The sequence below is a fragment of the Lagenorhynchus albirostris genome, chromosome X, assembly GCF_949774975.1.
Source record: "Lagenorhynchus albirostris chromosome X, mLagAlb1.1, whole genome shotgun sequence".
Taxonomy (NCBI): Eukaryota; Metazoa; Chordata; class Mammalia; order Artiodactyla; family Delphinidae; genus Lagenorhynchus; species Lagenorhynchus albirostris.
The window spans coordinates 715,055-737,391 of NC_083116.1; the positions used below are offsets into that span (position 1 = coordinate 715,055).

Consider the following 22,337-nt stretch of genomic DNA (forward strand, 5'->3'; position numbering starts at 1 on the left):
AAGAGGCGGGGCGGGGCGGGGCACGGGGCGGCTAGTCCCCTTCCCCGGGCGCGGCCGCTTCACAAGGCGCCAAGGGCGGTGTCGGAAGCCCCGCGGCGCCGACCCCCAGGCGCGTCGGGACACGCGTGCGCGGAAGGTCTCTCACGGAGGAGTAATGCCGCAGCACGCAGTCTAGCTCGCAGCTCGCCTGGAAGGGGGTTCCCCGTGCGCGACCGCAGTGCGGCCTTTCGACAGTGAAGACTGCTTCACTCCTTACTTTACTAAAAATAAAGAAAGCGGGCTTGTAGTGGTTGCTCATGTTAACATTGAGCACGTATTTATCAGTGCCCGCTCTGTGCCCGACGCTGTGCTACTGGAAGAAGACAGACATTTAAGAAACATTGCAGTCCCAGTGACCGAGACGGGCTCAGAAAGGAAAGCCCTCGCTGCCCGCAGCGCCCGCCGAGCCCTTTAACCACGTGCCGCGGCGCACCTCCCCGCCCCAGCCCCAAGCGACAGCTTTCGCTGTTACTCCGTCTCAGTTCACGGCAACGCCACCTTTGCAAAACCCTTGCTGTTTATTCTGAACTCCTCTTTCTCAAAGCCCACAAACCCAGTTCATCAGCAACCAGCAGAAGCGCCACCTTCACAATGAATCCAGCCCTGCTCGCCCCTCCACTGCTTCCGTCCCAGTCCAAATCACAGTCGTTTCTCGCCCTCAGTTAACAGGTCACCTGCTCCTCAGGCACGCCTTCCATGACCATCATTTAAAATTGCAGCCTAGTACACCCCTCCTTCCCCTTCTCCTACTTACTTTCCTTTTGGGCACAGTACTTATTTCACCTCCTAACATACGTAAGGTATTCCTGTTTTTCAGGTATTGCTTACCGTTTCTCAGTTGTTTCTTTTTCACTGCTCTGCACCCAGTGCCTAAGACACTGTCTGGTTAGGACAAATGGGTAGTTGTGTGCTCTTTGGCAAACCATTAACCTCTCTGCCCCTCAGATGGTTCATCTGTACTCACTTTGCAGTCTTATTGTGAGGATTAAATCACATAATGTGTAAAGCTCATGACAGAATTATCACTCTGTATTGTGACTATGTATCTACCTTTTTGTCCCCGCTGCTGCAGCATGACTCCCAGAAGACAGGAACTGGATTTTATTCATCTCTGAAGCATGGACGTATAGTAAAAGGGTTAGGAGCAAGACTCCTGGAGCCCAATTAAATGGGTATGAATGCTACAATTTACAAACTGTGTGACCATGGCCAAGTTGCCTAACGTCTCTGTGCTTCAGTTTCATCACCTGTACAATGAAGACAAGAATGCTTGCTGCATTAGAAAGCACTTAGAACAGTTCCTGGAATATATTACATGCCAGCTATTATCTCTGCAAACTTGTGCCTGGCAGAGAGAAGGTCTCAGCAAATGTTTACCCAAGGGGCTTCTTCCTGATTGTTTCCAAGCTGGACAATACCTTGCCAATGGCTCCCAAACACATTCCTATCCGTGCAGAAGTGGACTGTCCGTGATAACACTTCTTATAGAAACCCTGATCAAGATTCTTATTAGCTCCTATACTTTGAGGCCCTTGGGAGGCTCTCATGCCTCCTAATATACATTAAACTGAGTAGGTTCTCTGCTTGAGCTCAGCATGGCTATATTTTGATGTAAGGAGATATAGCCTATACTCAGGCCAAATGTAAACAACCTTAAGAAGCATCAGGTAGCAACGATGCAAGGGAAATAGATACGTGGATGCTGGGTAGTTATGAGTGCTCTGTAAGCAAATGCAGCCAAGAGAGATATCGGTAGTGCCGGTGGGGCTAGAGAACTTACAGTGTCAAGGCGCTGGTCCAGATTTGAGCTCATTAGAAGGTGAGATTTGAGCCAAGACTTGCAGGACATGTGGGAGTGGAAACGTGTGGCTATCTGGGAAAAGGGGTTTCAGGTAGAGGAAACAGCAGATGCTAAGGTCCAGGTGCAAGGGTGTGCTCGGTGTTTTAAGGAAGAGCAAGGAGGCCAGTAGCTGGAGTGAGATGAAACCTTGGAGGTGGGGGGAAGGGACATGCAGATCATGGGGAAGACTCTAGGCCATGGTCAAAATGTAGGATTATACTCTGAGTGAGGCCAGAAGCCAGTGGAGGTTTCTGGGCAAAGAAGTAACTGGATCCGCTTTATGGTTTTAAAGGTCATTCATTGGTGTCTGTGAGGGGCAAGGGCGGAAGCAGGGAGACTGTTAGAATATTACTCCTGCTGGTGCAGGTGGATTCCAGAATCTTCAACAACATCAGCCCCCTCTTTCCTTTCCTCAAAGGTTCTGAGCAAAGCAGCATTCTTGTGCCCCTGCTGCTTTCAGAGGTGAACGGGTTAAGCTTTAGCTCAGCCTCCCTTTTCCTACTCAGTTCTTCCTGTGGCTGCTTCCCACTGCCAAAAAGGAAGCAATCCTATCCGTCACTGCTGAGCGCTAATGCTGCTGTCACTCCAGCCAGTCAAGTTCCCTAAAGTCCTTTGAGAAAATTGTGGGACTTTTCACTAAATCATACAAAATTTACCTTTTTTCTCCTGGGAGCCAAAGATATTTTTAGAGAAGAATTAATCTTTCGTTTCTCCAGTCGAACATTTTCTAGCAATCAGAGCCATGCAAATTGAGCTCTCCACCTGCTTCTTTCTGTGCCTTTTGCCTTTCAGCTTTGGTGCCATCAGAAGATACTACCTGGGTGCGGTGGAACTGTCCTGGGACTATATGCAAAGTGAACTGCTCAGTGAGCTGCACGTGGACACAAGGTAAAGGCCTGTTCTAGATGGGCCGGTCAGGATGGTGGGGCTGTGACTCTGGCTGTTTTGTCCATTGCTTCTCTTTGTCACATGCTGCCACACGGGAAACTAGAGAGTGGAGTCGAGTGAGGGCGAAGAGGCAAGCAGCATAAGAGACAGACCGAAACTTCCCTCAGCCTACCCCACAGCTTCCACAGGGAGAAGAGCCCTAAGACCCATCAATATTACATGCAATTTTGCTGTAAGGAGAGTATTAGCCAGGAGTTCAGAAACTTTTCATCTTTTCTGGGTTCTGGTGCATTTGGGGAGAGTAGTATTAAATAATCTTTCCAATATTATCTATGGTTGTTGATTTATTCAGATTTTTCTACCTCTTCTTCAGTCAATATTGGTTATATACATTTTCCTAGGAAGCAATCGGTTATCCCTAGATTTGATAATGTATTGGTATCAAGTTACATAATAGTCTTGGGATATTGTTAAACTGTTCTGTGTCTGTAGTTATATCTCCATTCTTAGCTTGTGTATGTTCTCTTTACCTCTCATAAATAATATTTCCAGGAAGTTTCTCGATTTTATTGCTTTTGTCAGGACCCATCTTTTGGTTCTATCAATTTCTGTTTTTACTTTCATCAATTCATTTCTTCTTCCTAGCTTCCTTTGGTTCATTTAGTTGATCTAACTTTTTGCTTATTGAGTTGAATGCTGAAGTCATTTGTTTTAAATTTTGTTTTGTTTTCTTTAAATGTGTATTATAAAGATTTAAACCCAATACATATATAATGGTAATGTAAATATTAAATATGGTCATGTCATATATACGTTACAATCTTTTCTGTTCTTTTTGCTTTGCTCCCCACTCTCCTTCTACTTGAGCCCCCTTCTTGATTATCCCCAATCAGGTAACCCTAGTATGGTAATATATATTTATGTACACGCACATATGCACATATATGCAAATAAAGGTTTTCTTGGTCATTGTTTTACAAAAATGGGATATTACACACTATTCTCACTCACTAACACCTAATAGAATTCTGTCCAAGTCAGTTGGCATAACTTCAGTCTTTTTAATGGCTAAATAAAATTCCCTATTATTCCAGGATTTTGGCCATTATATCCTATATCATTACATACTGATGCTTTTATTCCTATAGGACAGATTCTCAAGAGGGATATTGCTGGAATGAAGGGAATATTTCCTTTTTAGTTTTAATTTCCAAAAAGGCTAGAACTCTTCAAACATTTCTACCATCAACATATAGGAGTGCCCTTCTCCCTGCATTCACATCAGCAATAAGTTTTACCTTGTTTTTTAATCTTTGCCAATCTAGTAGGTATGGAGTGATATTTCATCATTACAATAATCACATTCCTTTTATTTCTAATGAGGCTGAACATCTTTTTAAATGCTTGTTGACTACTGCATTTATATTTTGAGATTTGACTATTCACACGTTTTGCCCATTTTTCTTTGGGCGCTTTCACTTTTTTTTAGATTATGAGAACTATTTTATTCTTACAAGTATTAATAGCCTATCGCAAGGCACCGTTTGTCAAACAATACATCTTTTGTCACTGATTTGAATAAAAACATTCATCATGTAAAATTCTCATATATATTAGTATCTATTTCATTAAATTTCATTAAATTTATACATAAATTTTATTAATATAATAAGTGTAAGTAATTTATTATGACATTTATCCCTATGCATTTTATAAATACGTTGCTATTGTTAATCAAATGTTTTCTCTTATGTTCTTGATGTTAAGTACCAGAATAGAGAAAAGCTATTGGTTTGTGTATATTCATCTCAAATCTAGCTACCTTACTGAATTCTCATATAAATTCTAATAATTTTACATGGCAGTCTCTATGTGTATTGAATCATATTCAAAATAAGACAGATTCTAGCTCTTTTCCAATGTTTGATCAGTTATTTCTTTTTCTTATCTTATTGATTTTACTTGAAACAGTCTTCATATTTTGCTTTTTAGAATAACATTTGCTGTTTGTTCTTGATAAGTGGTCTTTGTTACTCCTTGCCATAAAATTTTCGTTAGTAATGGCTTTTCAGCATTCTAGCATCATATGAATTTTGGCCTTTAATATGTTGAGGACAAATAGATTATGTCAATAGACTTCCTGACATTGAATATCCTTACATTCTTGGAGTAAAATCTAATGTTCATACAATTTGATTATTGTTGGGTTCTATGTGCTAATATTTTTTTAGACACTGTGTGCCTTTATTATGTGGGATTGATCTATAGCTTTATTTTTTAATTGAAGTATAGTTGATTTATAATATTGTGTTAGTTTGAAGTAAGGAGCATAGTGATTCAGTATTTTTACATATTATATTCCATCATAGGTTTTTAGAAGATAATGGTTACAGTTCCTTGTGCTATACTGTATATCCTTGTTGCTTACGTATTTTATATATAGTAGTTTGTGTCTGTTAATCCCATACCCTTAATTTGTCTCTCCCCCCTTCCCTCTCCCCTTTGATAGCCATGTTTGTTTTCTATATCTGTGAGTCTGTTTCTGTTTTGCATATACGTTCATTTGTATTATTTTTTAGATTCCACATATGAGTGAAATATATAGTATTTGTCTTTCTGTGTCTGACTTATTTCACTAAGCATAATATTCTCTAGGTCCTAAGCATAATATTCTCTAGGTCCATCCATGTTGCTACAGATGGCAAGATTTCATTCTTTTTAATGGCTGAGTAGTATTCCATTGTGTGTGTGTGTGTGTGTGTGTGTGTGTGTGTGTGTGTGTGTGTAAAACACATCTTCTTAAGTCAATTGTCTGTTGATGGGCACTTGGGTTGTTTCCATGCCTTGGCTATTGTAAATAGTGCTACTATGAACATTGGGGTACATGTATCTTTTCAAATTACTGTTTTCATTTTTTTCTGGATATATAACTTTATTTTTTACTATTATTATTAGATTTGGTATTAAAGTTTTATTGGCTTTATCAGATGAATTGGTGAGTGTTCTATCCTTTTCTATTGCCTAAAATAGCTCAGATAACATTAGAGTTATCTGTTGTTTTAAAGTTAGATAAGACTCACATATGAATCCATTTGGTCCAAGTGACATTTGCAATATCTTTAATCATCTCTTCAGGCTCTTCTATGTTAACTAGTCAAATCAAAATTCAACTTATTTTTGGAGTCAGCTTTAATAATTTTATACCTTTCTAGGAAATCATTTCCTTTATTTTTTCAATTTTGTTGCCACTGTGTTGCATATAGCACTCTCTCATGATTCTTTTACTCCACATCATCTGTAGCTATTTGCCCTTTCTCATTCTTAAATTCCTAAATTTTTGTTATTTACCTTTTCTACATGAACAAGTTTATAACGGATTTCTCTTTGGTTGTTGTTGGGGGTGGTCTTTTCAAATAATGAGCTTTTGGCTTTTTTTGTTCTTCTTCATTATTTTTTAAAATTAATTAATTTATTTTATTTATTTTTGGCTGCATTGGGTCTTTGTTGCTGTGCACGGGCTTCCTCTAGTTGCGGTGAGCAGGGGCTACTCTTCGTAGCGTTGCCCGGGCTTCTCATCGCGATGGCTTCTCTTGTTGCGGAGCATGGGCTCTGGAGCACAGGCTCAGTAGTTGTGGCTCAAGGGCTCTAGAGTGCAGGCTCAGTAGTTGTGGCGCACGGGCTTCGTTGCTCCACGGTATGTGGGATCTTCCCAGACCAGGGCTCAAACCTGTGTCCCCTGCATTGCCAGGTGGACTCTTAACCACTGCGCCACCAGGGAAGTCCCTGGTTATTTTTTATATTTAATTTATTTTCATATTTTATCTTTATCAATGATAGTTTCTTTTGGCTTGTCATGCTATATTTTTTCTAATATCTGAGGGAAAATAATATGTTCTTTTCTCTTTCTTTTGTCCTTTGTTTTTAACAGTAAAGGCATTTAAAGCTATACGTTTTTCTCTGAGAACAATTTTTCCATATCCCATAGGTTATGTTATGAAGAGTTTTCTTTTCATTGTTTTCAGTAGAGTCTGTAATATCCTCTTTGATTTCCTTTAGAAGCATGATTTTTAATCACATTTTTAATTTGGTTGTCAAGTTATTTTTTTGGTATTTGGATCAGCTTTGAGCATCCTGTTAGTTTCCTACTGCTGTGTAACAAATTACCTCAAACTTAGCAGTTTGCAACAACATCCATTTATCATCTCACAGTTTCAGTGGGTCAGAAGTCCAGGTGGGCTCAACTAGATACTCTGCTCAGGATCATACAAGGCCAAAATCAAGGTGTTGACAGGGCTTTGCTCCTTACTGGAGACTGTAGGGGAATCCACTTCCGGGCTGAATTGGAATTTAGTTCCTTCTCTCAGTTTCCATGGGGCACCCTCCATCTTCATGCTAGCAAGAGTGCATCAAGTCTGTTTCATGCTTCGGATCTGTCTAACAGAACATATTCATGAGCATAACACCAAACGGCAAAGGTCACGAGGAACAACATTTTGCCTACCACAGGTGTAGTTTACATACAATGAAACACACAGATTTTCAAATGTACAGTTTGATACGCTTTGGCAAACGCATGCAAGTTACATAACCACCACCCTAGTCAACCCTCCTGCAACTTTTCAGTGAGTCTCTCTACCCTTACCTGGCACCAGGCAATAAGCTCCTTTCTGGAATTACAGATGCGCTTTTGGAGTTACAGGGCTTTTATGTCAGTAGATTCATACAGTATGCACTCTTCAGTGTCTGGCTTTTTATGTTAAGCACCGTGATTTGGAAATTCACCTAGGTTGTTGCATGAAGTTGTTCTGTCCTTTTTATTGCTGATTACTACTCAATTATGGGAATATATCACAATGTGTATATCTTTTCCCTGCCACATGGACCTTTGGATTGTTTCCAGGGGCTAATATAAATAAGCCTGCTATGAACATACCTGTGCAAGTTTTTGTGTGGCCATCTGCTTTCCTTTATCTTACATAAATATCTAGGAGTGAAATTGCTGGATCATGCTGAAATGCATGTTTAACTTTATAAGAAACTACCAACAGATTTCTGGAATGGTTGTACCATTTTGTACTCTCACCAACAATGCATGGAAGTGCCAGTGGCAACACATACTGGACAATATTTGATGTCACCAGTATTTAATTTTAGTCATTTTAATGACTATGTGGTGGTATCTTATGTATGTTTAATTTACATTCTCTGATAACTAAAGATGCTGAGCATCTTTGCATGTGTAATTGACCATTCCTGTATCTTATGTAATAAAATGTTTATTCAAATCTTCGGCCCAGTTTTAAATTGGGTTGTCTTATTATTGTTGAGTTTTGAGAATTCTTTGTATATTCTGGATAGAAGTGAATTTTCAGATATACCTGTTTTCAATATTTTCTCCCAGCACAAAGAGTTTCATTTTAATGAACTCCAATTTATCTATTCTTTTTTCCACTGGTTGCTTGTGGTTTTGGTGTCATATCTAAAAAGCCATTGCCAAATCCAAAGTCACAAAGATTTACACCTGTTCTCTTCTAAGAGGTTTGTAGTTTTAGCTCTTATATTTAGTTCTTTGATACACTGAGTTAACTTTTGTGTATGGTTTAAGGAAGCGATCCAAGCCTGTGGTTGTGCAGTGTTAATGATCCTGAAGTAGAGGCCCAGATGGTCGGTAGCCTGGTATCTAAATGAACCATTGACCATTTATCCATGAATGTTGGTCTTTTTGAAGATTAATATTGAAATATTTGTACTTAATACATTGTGCTTGTATTATAGTTTTCATCTAACACGCAGGCTGAGGTATAGTGAATAATAGACCGAGTGTAAAATTGAATTGAATGGAGAAAATGATTTATTATCTAGCTTTCTGTTGTTTTATAGGCAGTCACATGTATTTACCAGGAAAAAGTTGATAGAATTTTTATTTTGAAGACACCATTTTATAGTCTAGATTATTTTGATACTGATTAACAGGATAAGCTGACTCTGGACACATCCTGACAACCTCTGCCAAGGTCTGAAACAAACATCTGGGAAAATTCAGTTTTGTATTATCTATTCCTGCAGCTGCTCAACTTCTTCTAAGCAAGGGTCAGGGAATATAATAGGTTTTCCGATTGGTTTTAGATAAAATGTGAAAGAACAGTTCAGGTCAAGGACATTGTTGCCAAATATATTTGGCAAGATTTATATATCAAACCTCAAGGGAAATACACAAACAAAAAACCCACATAAGTTAGGAAGGAGTAAAATCTGTGAACCCGGGAACATTTTGTCACTTACTGTGCAGATTACCCTGAATCTGAGACATAAATCACGTCCCACTTGACTAGGGCCTAGGCCTTCTGTTTCTGTCTCACAATCTTGATCTTTTATCTGGCTTTTGGTTTTCACTCTTCCCTCAGAGAGAGAAAAATTTGTTTTCTGTGTGCTCGTGATCCTGTTCCTTCTCTGCTCGTCCAAGCTCTTGATCTAGTAAACATTTTTTATGTCTTATATTTTCATTTTAGTCATAAATATTAAAGTGAAAGTACTGTGCTAGTGTATGTCAAAATACCTATCTCTGGACATGGGTCTGAGTCTTGTTAGAAACCAATGGAAACTTTGGAGAAACTGAGTAGGGGAGACTCAGGAGAACCAAGGAGATGGAGTGGGAAAAGGGGAAGGGAACAAACTAGGGATGAGTTGATGACTGTGGAAGGGCATAGTCTCAAAGTGGCCAGGAGGTGGGACAAATGAACCGAAGGGAGGAGTATACTCAATGATGTAGGCATCAAATAATGTTAAATGACTAAAAGCCATGTAGGTCTATGCCTAGGCTAATGCCATGGAAATTTCTAGAGATGGATGAAATTACAGCACATTTAAATATGAATTAATATCACCATTTGGGTTCCCCAGAAGCAGACTGTGAGATGGATATCAACGTGCAGGAATTTTATTTAGAGTGTTCTTGGGATCAATACCTGGGAAAGCAGGGGAGGGCGGAGGGAGAAGCTGGGCCGCAGTGCAGGCCAGCCCTACAAGGAGCTCTGGAGCGGGAAAGACCCTTCTGCGTTGTCCCACTTGGGCCAACGCGGCCAGGCCCCCTGTGTCTCCGTACTGATCAGTCATTAAGCACTGGCTCTCGTGGGAAGGGGCGCGGCTATCCTGGGAAGGAGCGAGGTTATTCCGGGAGGGGCGTGGCTATCCTGGGGAGGGGGCGTGACCTGCTCCGGAAAGGGGCTGTGGTCCGCTCTGGGAATGGGCGTGGCCTCCCTGAGAAGGGCCAGTGGGCTGCTTTGGAAAAGGGGCGTCCAGGCCCTGTGGGCGGGGCATGAGCCCGGCGGGCCGCTCCTCGAAGTTACCGGAGCTGAGGGCTGTCCTCCAGCAGCACCCACCCCCCAGGTGGCCGGGTTCGAGTACCTTCCGGGCCGCCCCCTCCCCATCGCCATCACAGCCCCCGCTCACTCACTGTCCATGTGCTCACCTGCGTCGGGGGCAGCTTCTCCAGGCCCCAGGGGCCGTCTCATCGCGCCCCTCACCTGGTGTGGCTGCCCTGGGGTGTGGCTCACTCCTGCCTGCTTCGCGTGAGACAGCCCTCCCCCCTGGTGGTCGTGCCCCGGGGGCTCCTCGTCTGGCGCGCCGCTCCTTGGGTACGGTAGCCCCAGGTGCCCAGGCGGCGCCCCTGCTTCTCACTCAGTGAGCCTCTTGTGTTTTGTGCTGTGAGGACCTTCTACACTGCCGAGCCCAGAGCTGCAGGTGGAGATGGGCGGCGCAGACTCCCCGGGTGGGTCACGGGGGAAGAGAGGTTCTTTTGCTGCCATTCTTTGGTTCCTAAACCCGTGTGTTCTCATTGGTGCCACAGAACCATCTTCGAATCAATGCATATCCAGCACCTTGGAGGTTGACCCTCTATCCTTATGGAGCCCTGCCTCCAAGCTGGAGCTTTAGCTGTGCCTTTAAGAGGTCATTCCATTGCTCTCTCTGTCTGGCAGCTTCTGTATGGGGTGGCATCTGATAAAGCCAGTGGATGCCATGGTCATGGGCTCACTCCAGCACCTCCTTTGCTGTACAGTGGTCTCCTGGTCTGATATGATATCATATGGGATCCTACATCAGTGAATCAAACCCTCTGTGAGCCCTCAGACAGTGGTGCTGGCTGAGGCCCTGCAGGCAGGAAAGCTAACATATCCCTGAAATACATGTCTCTTCTCTTCAGAATGAAGAGCCAGCCCTTCTAGGGTGGAAGGGATCCAATGCAATTTGCCACCGAATCGCTGGCTGGTCTCCATGATGGACAGTGCCCAGTTAGGAACTCAGCATTGGTTTCTGTTGCTGGCAGGTTGGATTTGGGGAGGCAACACAAGTTAAATCAGCCTTAGTCAGTGGGAACCCTTGCTTTTGGGTCCATGCATTCATTCTCTCCACGCCTCCACAGCCGCTTGGCTCACATCTTGCCAGCACTGAGATGGCCCATGTAGAGGCTGGCTAATGGTAATCGTCAGTCATTTTGTCTGTTATTGTTTTGCACTTCTTCCACAGTAGCTATTCTCTGATGGCATTAACATATAACATGAAGGTTTTTTATTTTGTACCCACTCACTAATATGCCTTCGCCCCAGACATCCTTGTCCTTGACCTTCCAGTCCTTTTCTTTCTAGGCCCTTGAACAGCCAGCCAAGCCATTTGCTGCTGTCCACTAGTCTGTATATATTGGAACCTTGGGCGGTTTTCTCTTTCTGCTCAAAGTGAACAACCAACATTAGCCAGAATTTGGCCCACCGGGAGATTATCCTTCACCATTGTCTATTGAATCCACCCCTGAGTGGGGCTGTAATACAACAGCAGTCAATTTTTGGCTCGTACCTGAATACCAAGCTGACCCAACTGTACATAATCTCAGGCTTCTTCCCCCCCAGCAACTGGTAGTCAGGGACCCCCCACATGACTGTGGGTGTGACTTAAGGTAAAGGTGGCTGTGTAGCACGAGTAGATGAGATGGGCCTCTGACAATCTGCTCATTCAGCCTGCTCGTGCACTCTGGTCCATGCAGATCCCCACGCCTGCCTCCGTAAATCAGCTCCTTTTACTGGAAGGGCTTCCTTATCAGTACGCTGGCTTCTGGCCCTCAGCCAGTACATAGAGTCACTTGTCCTGGCCTTGGGCTGGCCGAGCTGCTCCCGGCATGTGCTTTCTCGGGTGTCCTGGAAACCCTGGGATTGAGTGAGCTGCAAGGCTCCCTGGGAGGGGAGGGCTGTCAGGGAGGAGAGAATTAAGTCAGTCTCATCTTTGCCTCCTCCTTGAGAGAGGTGTACGCAAAACAGTGCACACTTGGAAGGAGTGTCTTCAGTCCATCTGCTGCCCCATCCCTCCAAGGCTGCTGAGGTCTTCCTCTGTGACTGTCGCTTGGCCAGTTTCTCTCGCGCTTGCAACAATCTTTATGTGAAGCAAGAGCTGCTAAACTGTTAGGTGCCGGCTCACCATTTTCAGGCTCGGCCAAACCCTTGTGTCTTCTGAAGGGGCGTCTCCCTCCTTTCCTGGGCTTGTCCTTCCTCCTTAGTTTCAACACTGTCTAGGGCTCACAGGGCTTCCTTCTGCAAGTGGCCGTCTGGTGTGTCTGCCTGTGTCTATGCCTCTTCTTTCCACCGTCGCCTGCCGTTCGTGTTGAGCGCGACTCCCAGAAACTCGCATAGCAGCGTCTGCTCTGTCTGCCATTCGATGCACGTTTATTTTTCACCAGAGCCGTTCAAACCTACGTCTCTGGGCCACACCCCTCATCAGAGCTCCAGGGGCACAAACTCGGGGACCTACCAGATGGTTCCACCCTGCTGGGTACCAGCTTCGCCTTAGCATAGCCGCAGTTTGGGTGGGCGGAGGGCCACTGTGTGCCTCACGGAAGAGCTCTGACAGCCTCACGCCTACCGTTTCGCTGGGAAGCACCGTTTTGGGGCCTTTTAAGTTTTCGGTCGTTCTGAGCGGGGTTCTGCTAATCACGGGTGACAGCATTGCCACAGATTTATAGCTGTCGGTGAATTATCTGAAAGCACATGGGATGAAAAAGAATGTTGCCAACCAACATTGTGCAAGTAGTGACAACTTCTGTGTTTCCTTGGGTGATTTTATAGCTTTTTAAGCACACAAATTTCAAAAAAAAAAAAAAGGATTGTCTGCTTCTTTTCTTTTGTGTATGTATGTGTGCGGGAAGTTTATTGGGAGGAGTTCATTGGGGCTCAGCTTACCGAGGCTCACCAAGTGCCTGGATAGTTTCCCTGAGGAATGATGACATATCAGGGCCTTAGCGTTGGTCTCTGTCCCTGGCAAGCTGGACATCTACAACAGCAGTAGCTAGATCAGCCGTGGTGAGTCCATGATGTTGAGCCCACGCACAGTCACCATCATGGCTCCTCCATTTATATGTCCATCTTGGCAGCATTGGGGTGCCAACGACTGAGGCTGGCTAACATCAACTGTCTAAGTCATTCAGTTTACTTGGTTGTTTGGTGCAGTTTCCTTGACAGAAAGTGCAGCATTTATTGCAAGACGCCCAACCTGGGGCCAAGCAAGGAGAACGGGCAGCTCATATGCTCAAAAGACCCGAACACCCCGATGGCTTTCGGGGAAGGGCTTTTGAAGGCAAGGTGAGGGAGAGGGTGGCGGGATACCTGATCAGCTTATGGACGTTCTTCTGACGGGTTGGTGGTGAGGTAACCAGGTGGTATTTCGGGAGGGAGTCAACATCATCAGCCTTCTGGTTCCAGTGGTCTGGGGTCTACACGCTGGTGGTCAGCATGCCCTTACCTTCTTCCGCCCGGTGGGGGTCTTAGTATCTGCAAAACAACTCAGGGATATGACTCAGGGTATGATCTATAGCCCTTGAGGAGCAAATTTCTCTCTCCTTTTCAGTGTTGGAAGTTTCTGTTGTTATATGCTCAAGCTCAGAGATTTTTTCCTAACAATATCCAGTTTACTAAGGAGCCTATCAAAGGCACTCTTCATTTCCATTACAGTGTTTTTGATCTCTACCATTTCTTCTTGATTTTTCTTAGAATTTCCATCTTTCTGCTTCTATTATCCATCTGTTCTTACATGTTGTCTACTTTTTACATGAAAATATTTAACATATTAGTCATAGTTTTCTTTTAAATTTCTGGTCTAATACTTCCAACATTCTTGTCATATCTGACTCTAGTTCTGCTGCTTGTTCAGTCTCTATGAACTGTGGGGTTCTTTTTTAATGCCTTTTAGTGTGCCTTGTAAGTTTTTGTTGAATGATGGATGTGATGCACTGGATAAAAGGAACTTCGGTAAATTAGGCCTTTAGTAACGTGGTGGTGAGGTGAGGGGAAGTGCTCTATAGCCCTGTGATCAGGTCTCAGTCTTTCAGTGAGCCTGTGCCCCCGGACTGTGGACTTCACCACTGCTTCTCAGTCTCACCCCTTGACACAGGCTGGCTAGAGTTGGGTATTTCCTTTCCTCTACATGGAAGGAGAAGCAGGGTGATGTTGGGTATCTTCCTTCTTCCAGGTAGATGAAGCTGTGATTAAAATCCCAGAATGATAAGCTCTGGTAAAATAATTTCTCATGAGGGCAGGCATAAGAACAGAATGCTCTGGCATATTTTAACTTTTTTTATTTTTATTATTTTTTAAAATTTATTTATTTTATTTCCTACTACAGCACTGGTTCCCACAGGCATTTCTACTTGAAGGTTTCTGTTCTAGTAAGTTGTGATTCTCTGCATTCACCTGTCTCTCTAATTTGGGGGGCAGCAGTTTTCTCTGTGACTTCATATACAGCTTCCAATCTGCCTTGTTAACAGTAGAGGAGAGTGGGATGGAAGCATTACTTCCAGCTGTTTTTTAAATTATGTTTTATTTTTTTGGCCACACCACACGGCATGCGGGATCTTAGTTCCCCGACCAGGGATCGAACCTGAACCCACTGCACTGGAAGCGTGGAGTCTTAACTACTGGACCACCAGGGAAGTCCCATAGCTGTTTTTTAAAGTGGGTTCAAAGAAGGGTCAACCAAAATGAATGACTTTTTCCTTTTTTCACACAGGTTTTCTCCTAGAGTGCCAAGATCTTTTCCATTCAACACTTCAGCCATGTACAAAAAGACTGTGTTTGTAGAGTTCATGGATCAGCATTTCAACATTGCCAAGCCCAGGCCACCATGGATGGGTAATGCAAACAATATTGACTCATTGTTATGAAACTGGGTATCTTATTTCCTTGCAAGGATTCCCCAGTCTTGGGGCTGCAGTTTTCTTGGCCAGGCTTCCCTTATTACCACCTCTCGGGGAAATACACTGGCTGAATGGTCTCAGTCTTCTTACTGGGCCCTCCTCCTCTGCTTGAGTGCCCTTTATCTTGGACCTGGGTTCATTTTATTTTCTCTCTGCTTCCAATCCCTAGCTGATCTTATCCAGTCTCATGGCTTGAAAATATCATACATGCCAATAAGTCCCAAGTTTATATCTCTAGTTCAGACTGCTTGCTTGATACCTCCACTTAGGTGTCAAATAAGCATGTAACAAGATGTTAAGATGAGACATTTCCTACCTTAGAATGATTGCTCAGAATTATAGGTGACAAGTACCCCCAAATTCTAAAGAGAGATATCAGGCCACCTATTCAGGACTTGGTCAGGTAGTGGTCCAAAATTGGTTCAGCAACCTTTAGCCCATCATATACCTCCAGCCTACATAAAAGAAGGTTAGGAACTTATGAAAGAGTTTAGATTTGAATATTTCTTTTTTTTAAATGTAATTAATTAATTAATTTTTTGGCTGCCTTGTGTCTTGTCTTGTGTTGCTGTGCCGGCTTTCTCCAGTTGCCTCGAGCAGGGGCTACTCTTCATTGTGGTGCGCGGGCTTCTCATTGCGGTGGCTTCTCTTGTAGCAGAGTATGGTCTTTAGGTACGTGGGCTTCAGTAGTTGTGGCTCGCGGGCTCTAGAGCACAGGCTCAGTAGTTGTGGCGCACGGGCTTAGTTGCTCCGTGGTATGTGGGATCTTCCTGGACCAGGGCTCGAACCCATGTCCCCTGCACTGGCAGGCGGATTCTTAACCACTGCGCCACCAGGGAAGCCCCTTGAGGATTTCTTTTGAAAGCATTTTGGTGTTTTGTATATTCCCATGGGGGGAGGGCGGCCTCTCCCTCATGTCAAGCTGCAGTGAGGGAGGCTTCAGGAGAATCATTTAGAAAACTTGACATAGTTCTTCTGGAGCTTGGAAGATACTGACTAGTGCCTGATTTTTATCTGGAAAAACTTTCAGTGCCAGAGTGTTGGGGAGCTTCCCCTGATGGCGTAATAAGGAGAGTGGGCTATAGCAGAGGCTAACTGCACTGCAACTGTTACGTGTGAGACCAGGAAGGTCATAGGACAAGACTTGCCTCAAGAAGACCCTGCCTGAGAGGACTTCCTGCCAGGGCTAGGTGATCCCAACAGAAAAGGTCTATGTGATTGTACTGTCAGAAGCAGAAACTGAGGGGAGAGATAAAGTGACAGCTGGAGAGGGCGATCCCATGCCAGGGGGAGGTGGAGTAGGGCGTCGCCATATTGAGAGGGAGAGAGTCTCCAAAGAACTCATATAAGTTCTCTAAGAAAGAAAGACCCAGAATTTTGGCATGTGCCACATCCAGGGGGTACCAAAGCCAAGAAAGATCTTGTCAGCATGTCTCTTTTTGCACTCTTGTCCTTTGTCCACTAGCTCCAACTTTAGAAAGTCCAGCGGCAGTAAAATGAGAAAGCGGTGAAGCTGCCAACCAAACTACCTTTTCCCATTACAGGTTTCTGAGCCTGTTTCAGAACTGAACTGCAGGAGGGAGGGACCCTTAAATTGCAGGTGACATCAAAAATTTGACATTAGACCAGACTGGATTTATTAGTACCTAAAAATGATACTCTTACTATGTGAAGGTTACTGGAAAAAAAGTGGGACTGTTCAAAATGCAACAAAGGGAAATTCCACATACAATTAAAAACTATGAAAAATAAGCCTATTTCATATTTTCATCCCATTGAATCCAGTCCATTCAATAAAACCATTTGTAGGCATCTTATACTTAGTATGTATATAAGTCAGAAGTCTTGATTTTCCTCTAAATTTTCTGTGCCATGGCCTGACTACCACCCACTTGTACAAACCAAAATCACAGGAGTCATTCCTGGCTCTCTCACTTCTTTCCCCCCATCTTCAATATCCAACCCATGAGCAAGTCTTGTTGACTTGTTGACCTTGTTGAAATAAATAGACCACCAGATATTTCTCCAGAAAAGATGGGTTTATTCAGGATCAGCAGAGAATTGCAATCTGGGATCTGCAACCATGGCAAGCTACAAACAAGTCCCTGAATAGCAAAGGGAGAGGAACACAGTTTATAGAGGGGAAAAGGAAGTTGGAAGGGCTAGAGTAAACAAAGAGTCTGTGGCTGCTCATTGGCTGAGTCCTTGCCAGGAAAGATGAGGCGTCTTCTTCCCCTTGGGTTCTGCTATTGTCACAGGGTGTGAGAGCGCCCCCTTCTGGTCTCCCAACTCTATTTAATTGATGTTTCTGTTTATTAATATTTTTTACACTCTTCCTCCAAAACAAGTCCCAAGTCTGCTTCTTCTAAATTCCAAATTCATCCAAGCTGCTGTAGCCTACAAAGTCCTACATGTTACGTGCCCTGCCTGCCTCGATAACCTTATTTTCTACTATTCCCTTGCTCATTCACTTTGCTTCAACCACATGTTAGTTTACCATATTTAAAGTGTCCTCTGCTTCCTGCCTCATCATTTTCTAGCACGCCATCATCATTTATAGCATTTATAACAACCTACAATTTTCTTCTTTCTTTATTTACATGCTTAATGTCTCTAAATGTGATCTCCATGATCTGTCTTGTTAACTACTGCATCTCTAGTGCCTAGGGCAGTTTCTAGAATATAGTAGGAACTCAATTATTAGTTGAAAGAATAAATGCATTGAATGAATTGCCGGAAATCTGTCTTCAGAACAACTATGAGGCTGAGCTGGTTATAGCAGTTTATGTATTCATTCATTCAGCTACTACTTTTTATCAATAACCATAGGGGCATGCTTCTCTACTGTGACTTTGACCATCACTTTTGTGATAACAGGTTTTCTGGAGTGCCACCCTCCAAATGACCTTTGGGGGACATCTCATTCTTTCAGGTCTGCTGGGTCCTACCATTCAGGCTGAGGTTTATGACACGGTGGTCATTACACTTAAGAATATGGCTTCTCATCCTGTTAGTCTTCATGCTATCGGCGTATCCTACTGGAAGTCTTCTGAAGGTGAGTCAAATGCCCTCCTATTGTCCTGTCATCCTAGGGACAGAAGAGTATTGAGTATAAGGGCATACAGCTACTGAAAGGTGGATTCGGGATTCAAACCTAGGCCCATTTCATGAAGTCAAGAACCTTGTCATTTCAGTCTAAACCCTAAAGTTTGTTGCTGTTCCCTGTTCTCCCTTGGGGAGCCAGGCCACGGATGTTAAAAATCCCACTGTAGGGGCTTCCCTGATGGCGCAGTGGTTGAGAGTCCACCTGCCGATGCAGGGGATGTGGGTTCATGCCCCGGTCCGGGAAGATCCCACATGCCGCGGAGCGGCTGGGCCCGTGAGCCATGGTCACTGAGCCTGCGCGTCCGGAGCCTGTGCTTCGCAACGGGAGAGGCCACAACAGTGAGAGGCCTGCATAAAGCAAAAAAAAAAAAAAAAAAAAAAAAAAAAAATCCCACTGTATCTGCCTTCCTATGCCCAGAAAACTTCCTAGGGAGGATCAAGGCCCATGGTATAGAAATGAAACAGAATTCTCCTTCTCCTTCCTTAGATTCAGACTTTCCAGATATCTCCTCTGCCTCCCCTCCCACCAATTTCTAAATATGTGATTAGGGCCAACTAGCAGAAGCACAAGCTGACCTCATTACAGCAAGCAACCTGTTTGGCCACAGTCCCCACCCCAACTAGCTTCTCCTTAACCTTCGCAGTGCAGGAAGGGAGTGAAGGGAGAGCCACAACAGACTGTGATATTGCCCAGATAGACTATGGCATATACAGATCAAGAAGATTCAAGTAAATCATTAAGAAATTATTGGAGCACATGCCCTGTATTGTACGGTCTAACTATGCTTATGCGTTGACTAATTTCTCATTCTGAAATTGGAAAGCATTAGTTTTCTAGGTTGCACTCGTTAGGTCAGGGCAGATCTGGACTGGGGGAAGGTGAAAGACAGGAGGGGGCAGGTGCTATAGAGGAAAAGTCATCCCAGGTTCTGACTTGTGCCTGGCAGGCTATTTCTATGAGGTTTATCTACTTGGAAGCTTCCAGAACTCATCTGGGGGCATTTTAGAGAGACCAGGGTTCCCACAATTCTGCAGCTGGGAGCTGACCATAGAGATGACTCTTTTGCACCCTAAGCCTGGTGAGTTCTGGAAAAACAGACTATCATCTCTCACACATACAGCTACAGTGGTTCTTCCCAGGAACAACACAGTGAGTCAATGGCCTAATGCCCATGCGATTTACGATCCTAGCACGAGCCTGTGTATTTATATGTTATGATCCACAGGCTCCTGGCCTTCTTAGACTAGCCTGGGGGCCCCAGGATGTAAGTTAAATCTGTGACGTGATGATGTTGAGTATCAACTTCATATGCTTGTTGACCTTTCTGATATCCTTTTGTAAAGTATCTGATCAACTGTTTAAATGTTTTCCTGTTGAAAAAAAAATGAGTTGTTTATCTTTTTCTTATTGATTTGTAGAGGTACTTTATATATTCTGAATACAAATCCTTTGACAGATATAAATATTTGCATATCTTCTTCCAGTCTGTAGCTTGAATTTTAATTTTACTCTCTTAATAGTTTTCTTTTTTGGTAAACAGAAGTTCTTAAAGTTAATTAAGCACGAAAATTCAACAGTTAATGAAGCACAAAAAAGGTATCACATTTTTTTCCTGTTATGTTAGAGCTTTGTGTCTTATTTAAGACATTTGCCTATCCCAAGGTCATGAAGAATTTCTTCTATGCTTTCCTCTAGAAGTTTTATTATTTTCCCTTTCATACTTATGTCTGTGACCCATCTTAAATTAATTTTTGTGTATGGTTTCCCTACAGCATCTTTAAACAGCTTTGTTGAGGTATAATTTACATACCATAAAATCCACTCATCTAAAGTAGTTTGATGACTTTTACTAAATTTAGACAGTTCTGCAGCCATCAACACAATCCATGTCAAGAAGTTCTGTCTTTGCAGTTCAAGCCCCATTCCCACTCTCAGTCCCAGACAACTTCTGATCTGATTTCTATCTCTATAGCTTTGCAAGCCTGTCATTTTTATCTCCCAAACCAACTCTGGTAAATTATATTTCAGTTCACCAAATAGTCATCTCCTCCCCCAGAGTGGCAAGAGTACATTTCCCTGCCATATTGTTGTTGGATGTGGCCATATGCTGTATGCCAAGATAGCTAGTTCACATGGAGTGTCTGTCAAAGGAAATTTCAAGTTTGGTCTTGAGCTGAAAATGGAAACCCAGTACTAGAGAAAGGCTTTTAATTTCTTCTCTGGACGAGTGGCGTTCTAAGACACCAACCTAGGCTGTAAGTAGGTCCACAAAATGAGGCTCTGAGTAGGAATGAGATGAGGTTGGCCATGAGCTGCCAAACTTTGAGGGAGCTGTGAAAGACAGTATGGGGGCATACGAGTTAAGAAGTACCAACCTGAAGCTGCTGAGCAGACATCAGGCAAAGGAAAAATAGCTGAAGGCACCAGAGAGTGAAGTGGAGTAGCCTCTGAAACACAGCATTTGTCCTGTGGTAGAGTAGTCATGCCCAGGGGTCACTGAGCTGTGGCCTTTCACGACTGAGACCAACAAAAATCCTTGGCATGGGGAGTCAGAATGTGGGTCTCAACTCCTGCTGGACACCCAGGAATTTGGGATGTCTCAGCAGGGTAGCTTCTGGGGGCCTAGGCCAGACCTGGGGCAAGGCTGACCTAGCAGCAGCAGGGGGTTGACTAGAGGGCTAACCAGGACACTGGAAGCAGACAGGCAGACTTTCTGAACTCTCAAATGTCCCAACAGTGTTCTTCCTCATATAATAGAAGATACAAATTACACAAAACACATTCTGCTTAGAATATTTGTGGTGGCTGATATATAAGCTCAGGTAAGACTCTGATGGAGACATCAGTAGATTTGTGAACTTTAAGGGCTGTGCACAATGCTTTTTCCCAGGCGCCGCCTACTTCACTTGGTCTTGACAAATCAACTTTGTCTTCACCGAAGGATAGACCTTGTTATTAGCAACCTGAGAAGAACCCAAAATCTCAGGTTCAAGCTTTCAACATTCTGAACATCACTTCCTACTTTTCCAGCTGTCATTCTCTCACTGCCCACTCCTACAATTCTTCATTCTCATTGGGATCCACCATGTACTGACCCTACAATTTTTCACCGTCTGCCCTGCCAAGACGGGTATAATTTTCACGCGTTCTTGGCCTCTCATCAACCCCCCAACCCCAACCTTAGTATTAGGAAAAAGGACATTCTTCTCCTAATGAAATATTTCAAACAAAAAAAGGTACAGGAAATAATAGAGCAAACAAACATGTACCCATTACCTCACTTTGGCAGATCTTAACATTTTGCCATGTTTGCTTACTTTATTTTAAGAAATTAAACATTATAGATATAGTTGAAGCCCCTTCTTTACCCGTCCATGATCCCCTCCCTCCCTATGCAAATGTATTCACTATTCAGAATTTTATACCAACCCACAATCACACAGACACCTGAACCACACTCTCCAACCTGAGGTACAACTCACGTTTTTCTAAATGTCCCCCAGGATCTGCCAAGCACAGGTATTGGTCTGCTGTTGCTTCTGGATGAAGCCAATTGTCCGTAGTGCTCACTGGAGGGGCACCCCTTTAGCAAAGAGGCTGACTTTATAGTGGGCCAGTGCAGGGGGTCTCTTGTACAGCTCTGCTGGAGAGGTCCCTCTATTAGATGTATAGCTGTTGTGGGGTACGATGGGGTATAGATGAGGAGCACCCTGAATGCCTTGGGAGGCTCTGGAGTCTCAGAGACCCTGATGAATCTGAGAAGCTAAGGTGAGTTGCTAGAAAAATAGTTCAATAGAAGTATAAGTGCTATGGTCAATGAGTTTCAATATTTTCTACTTCAGTCCACTGAAATGATGTAGAAGCAATGACACGTCACTAACAATGAAAACATATAGTGCTCAGTGTAGAATAAAGGTATCAGGATAATGCAGGGGTCAATTTTAACATCACTAAGGATGGGACAGCCAGAAAATATCTGCCCCTGCTATGGTCTGGCCCGCCAGAGAAGAACCAAGTTAAAAACAACATTTAAAAAAATCTCTGCGTCTCACCCTTCCCTGACCCTCACCAGTGCTCAGTAAAGAGTCTGGGACAAGAGTACATACCCATGTATGTCTACTGAGTTGAACTGACTTGAATTAGGTAAAAAGATGCAATAATGAAAGCAGTATTATTGTTACAATCTGGAGGTCTCAGAGGACCACTCAACTGCTCATGTTTGCATTAGTGGTCAA

The 22,337-nt window shown here is 43.5% G+C and overlaps 1 protein-coding gene across 1 annotated transcript in view; it reads left to right on the forward strand.

Moving 5' to 3' along the window:
• The first annotated feature begins 2,486 nt into the window (after positions 1-2,486).
• The window catches only part of F8 (coagulation factor VIII), a 118,135-nt gene continuing 98,284 nt past the window's right edge, over positions 2,487-22,337 (forward strand). Inside the window, exons 1-3 of the mRNA XM_060138837.1 lie at positions 2,487-2,767; positions 14,810-14,931; positions 17,929-18,051. Of these exons, the coding sequence (XP_059994820.1) occupies positions 2,622-2,767; positions 14,810-14,931; positions 17,929-18,051 (391 nt within the window). The 5' untranslated portion in view covers positions 2,487-2,621. The remainder of the gene's footprint in view (positions 2,768-14,809; positions 14,932-17,928; positions 18,052-22,337) is intronic.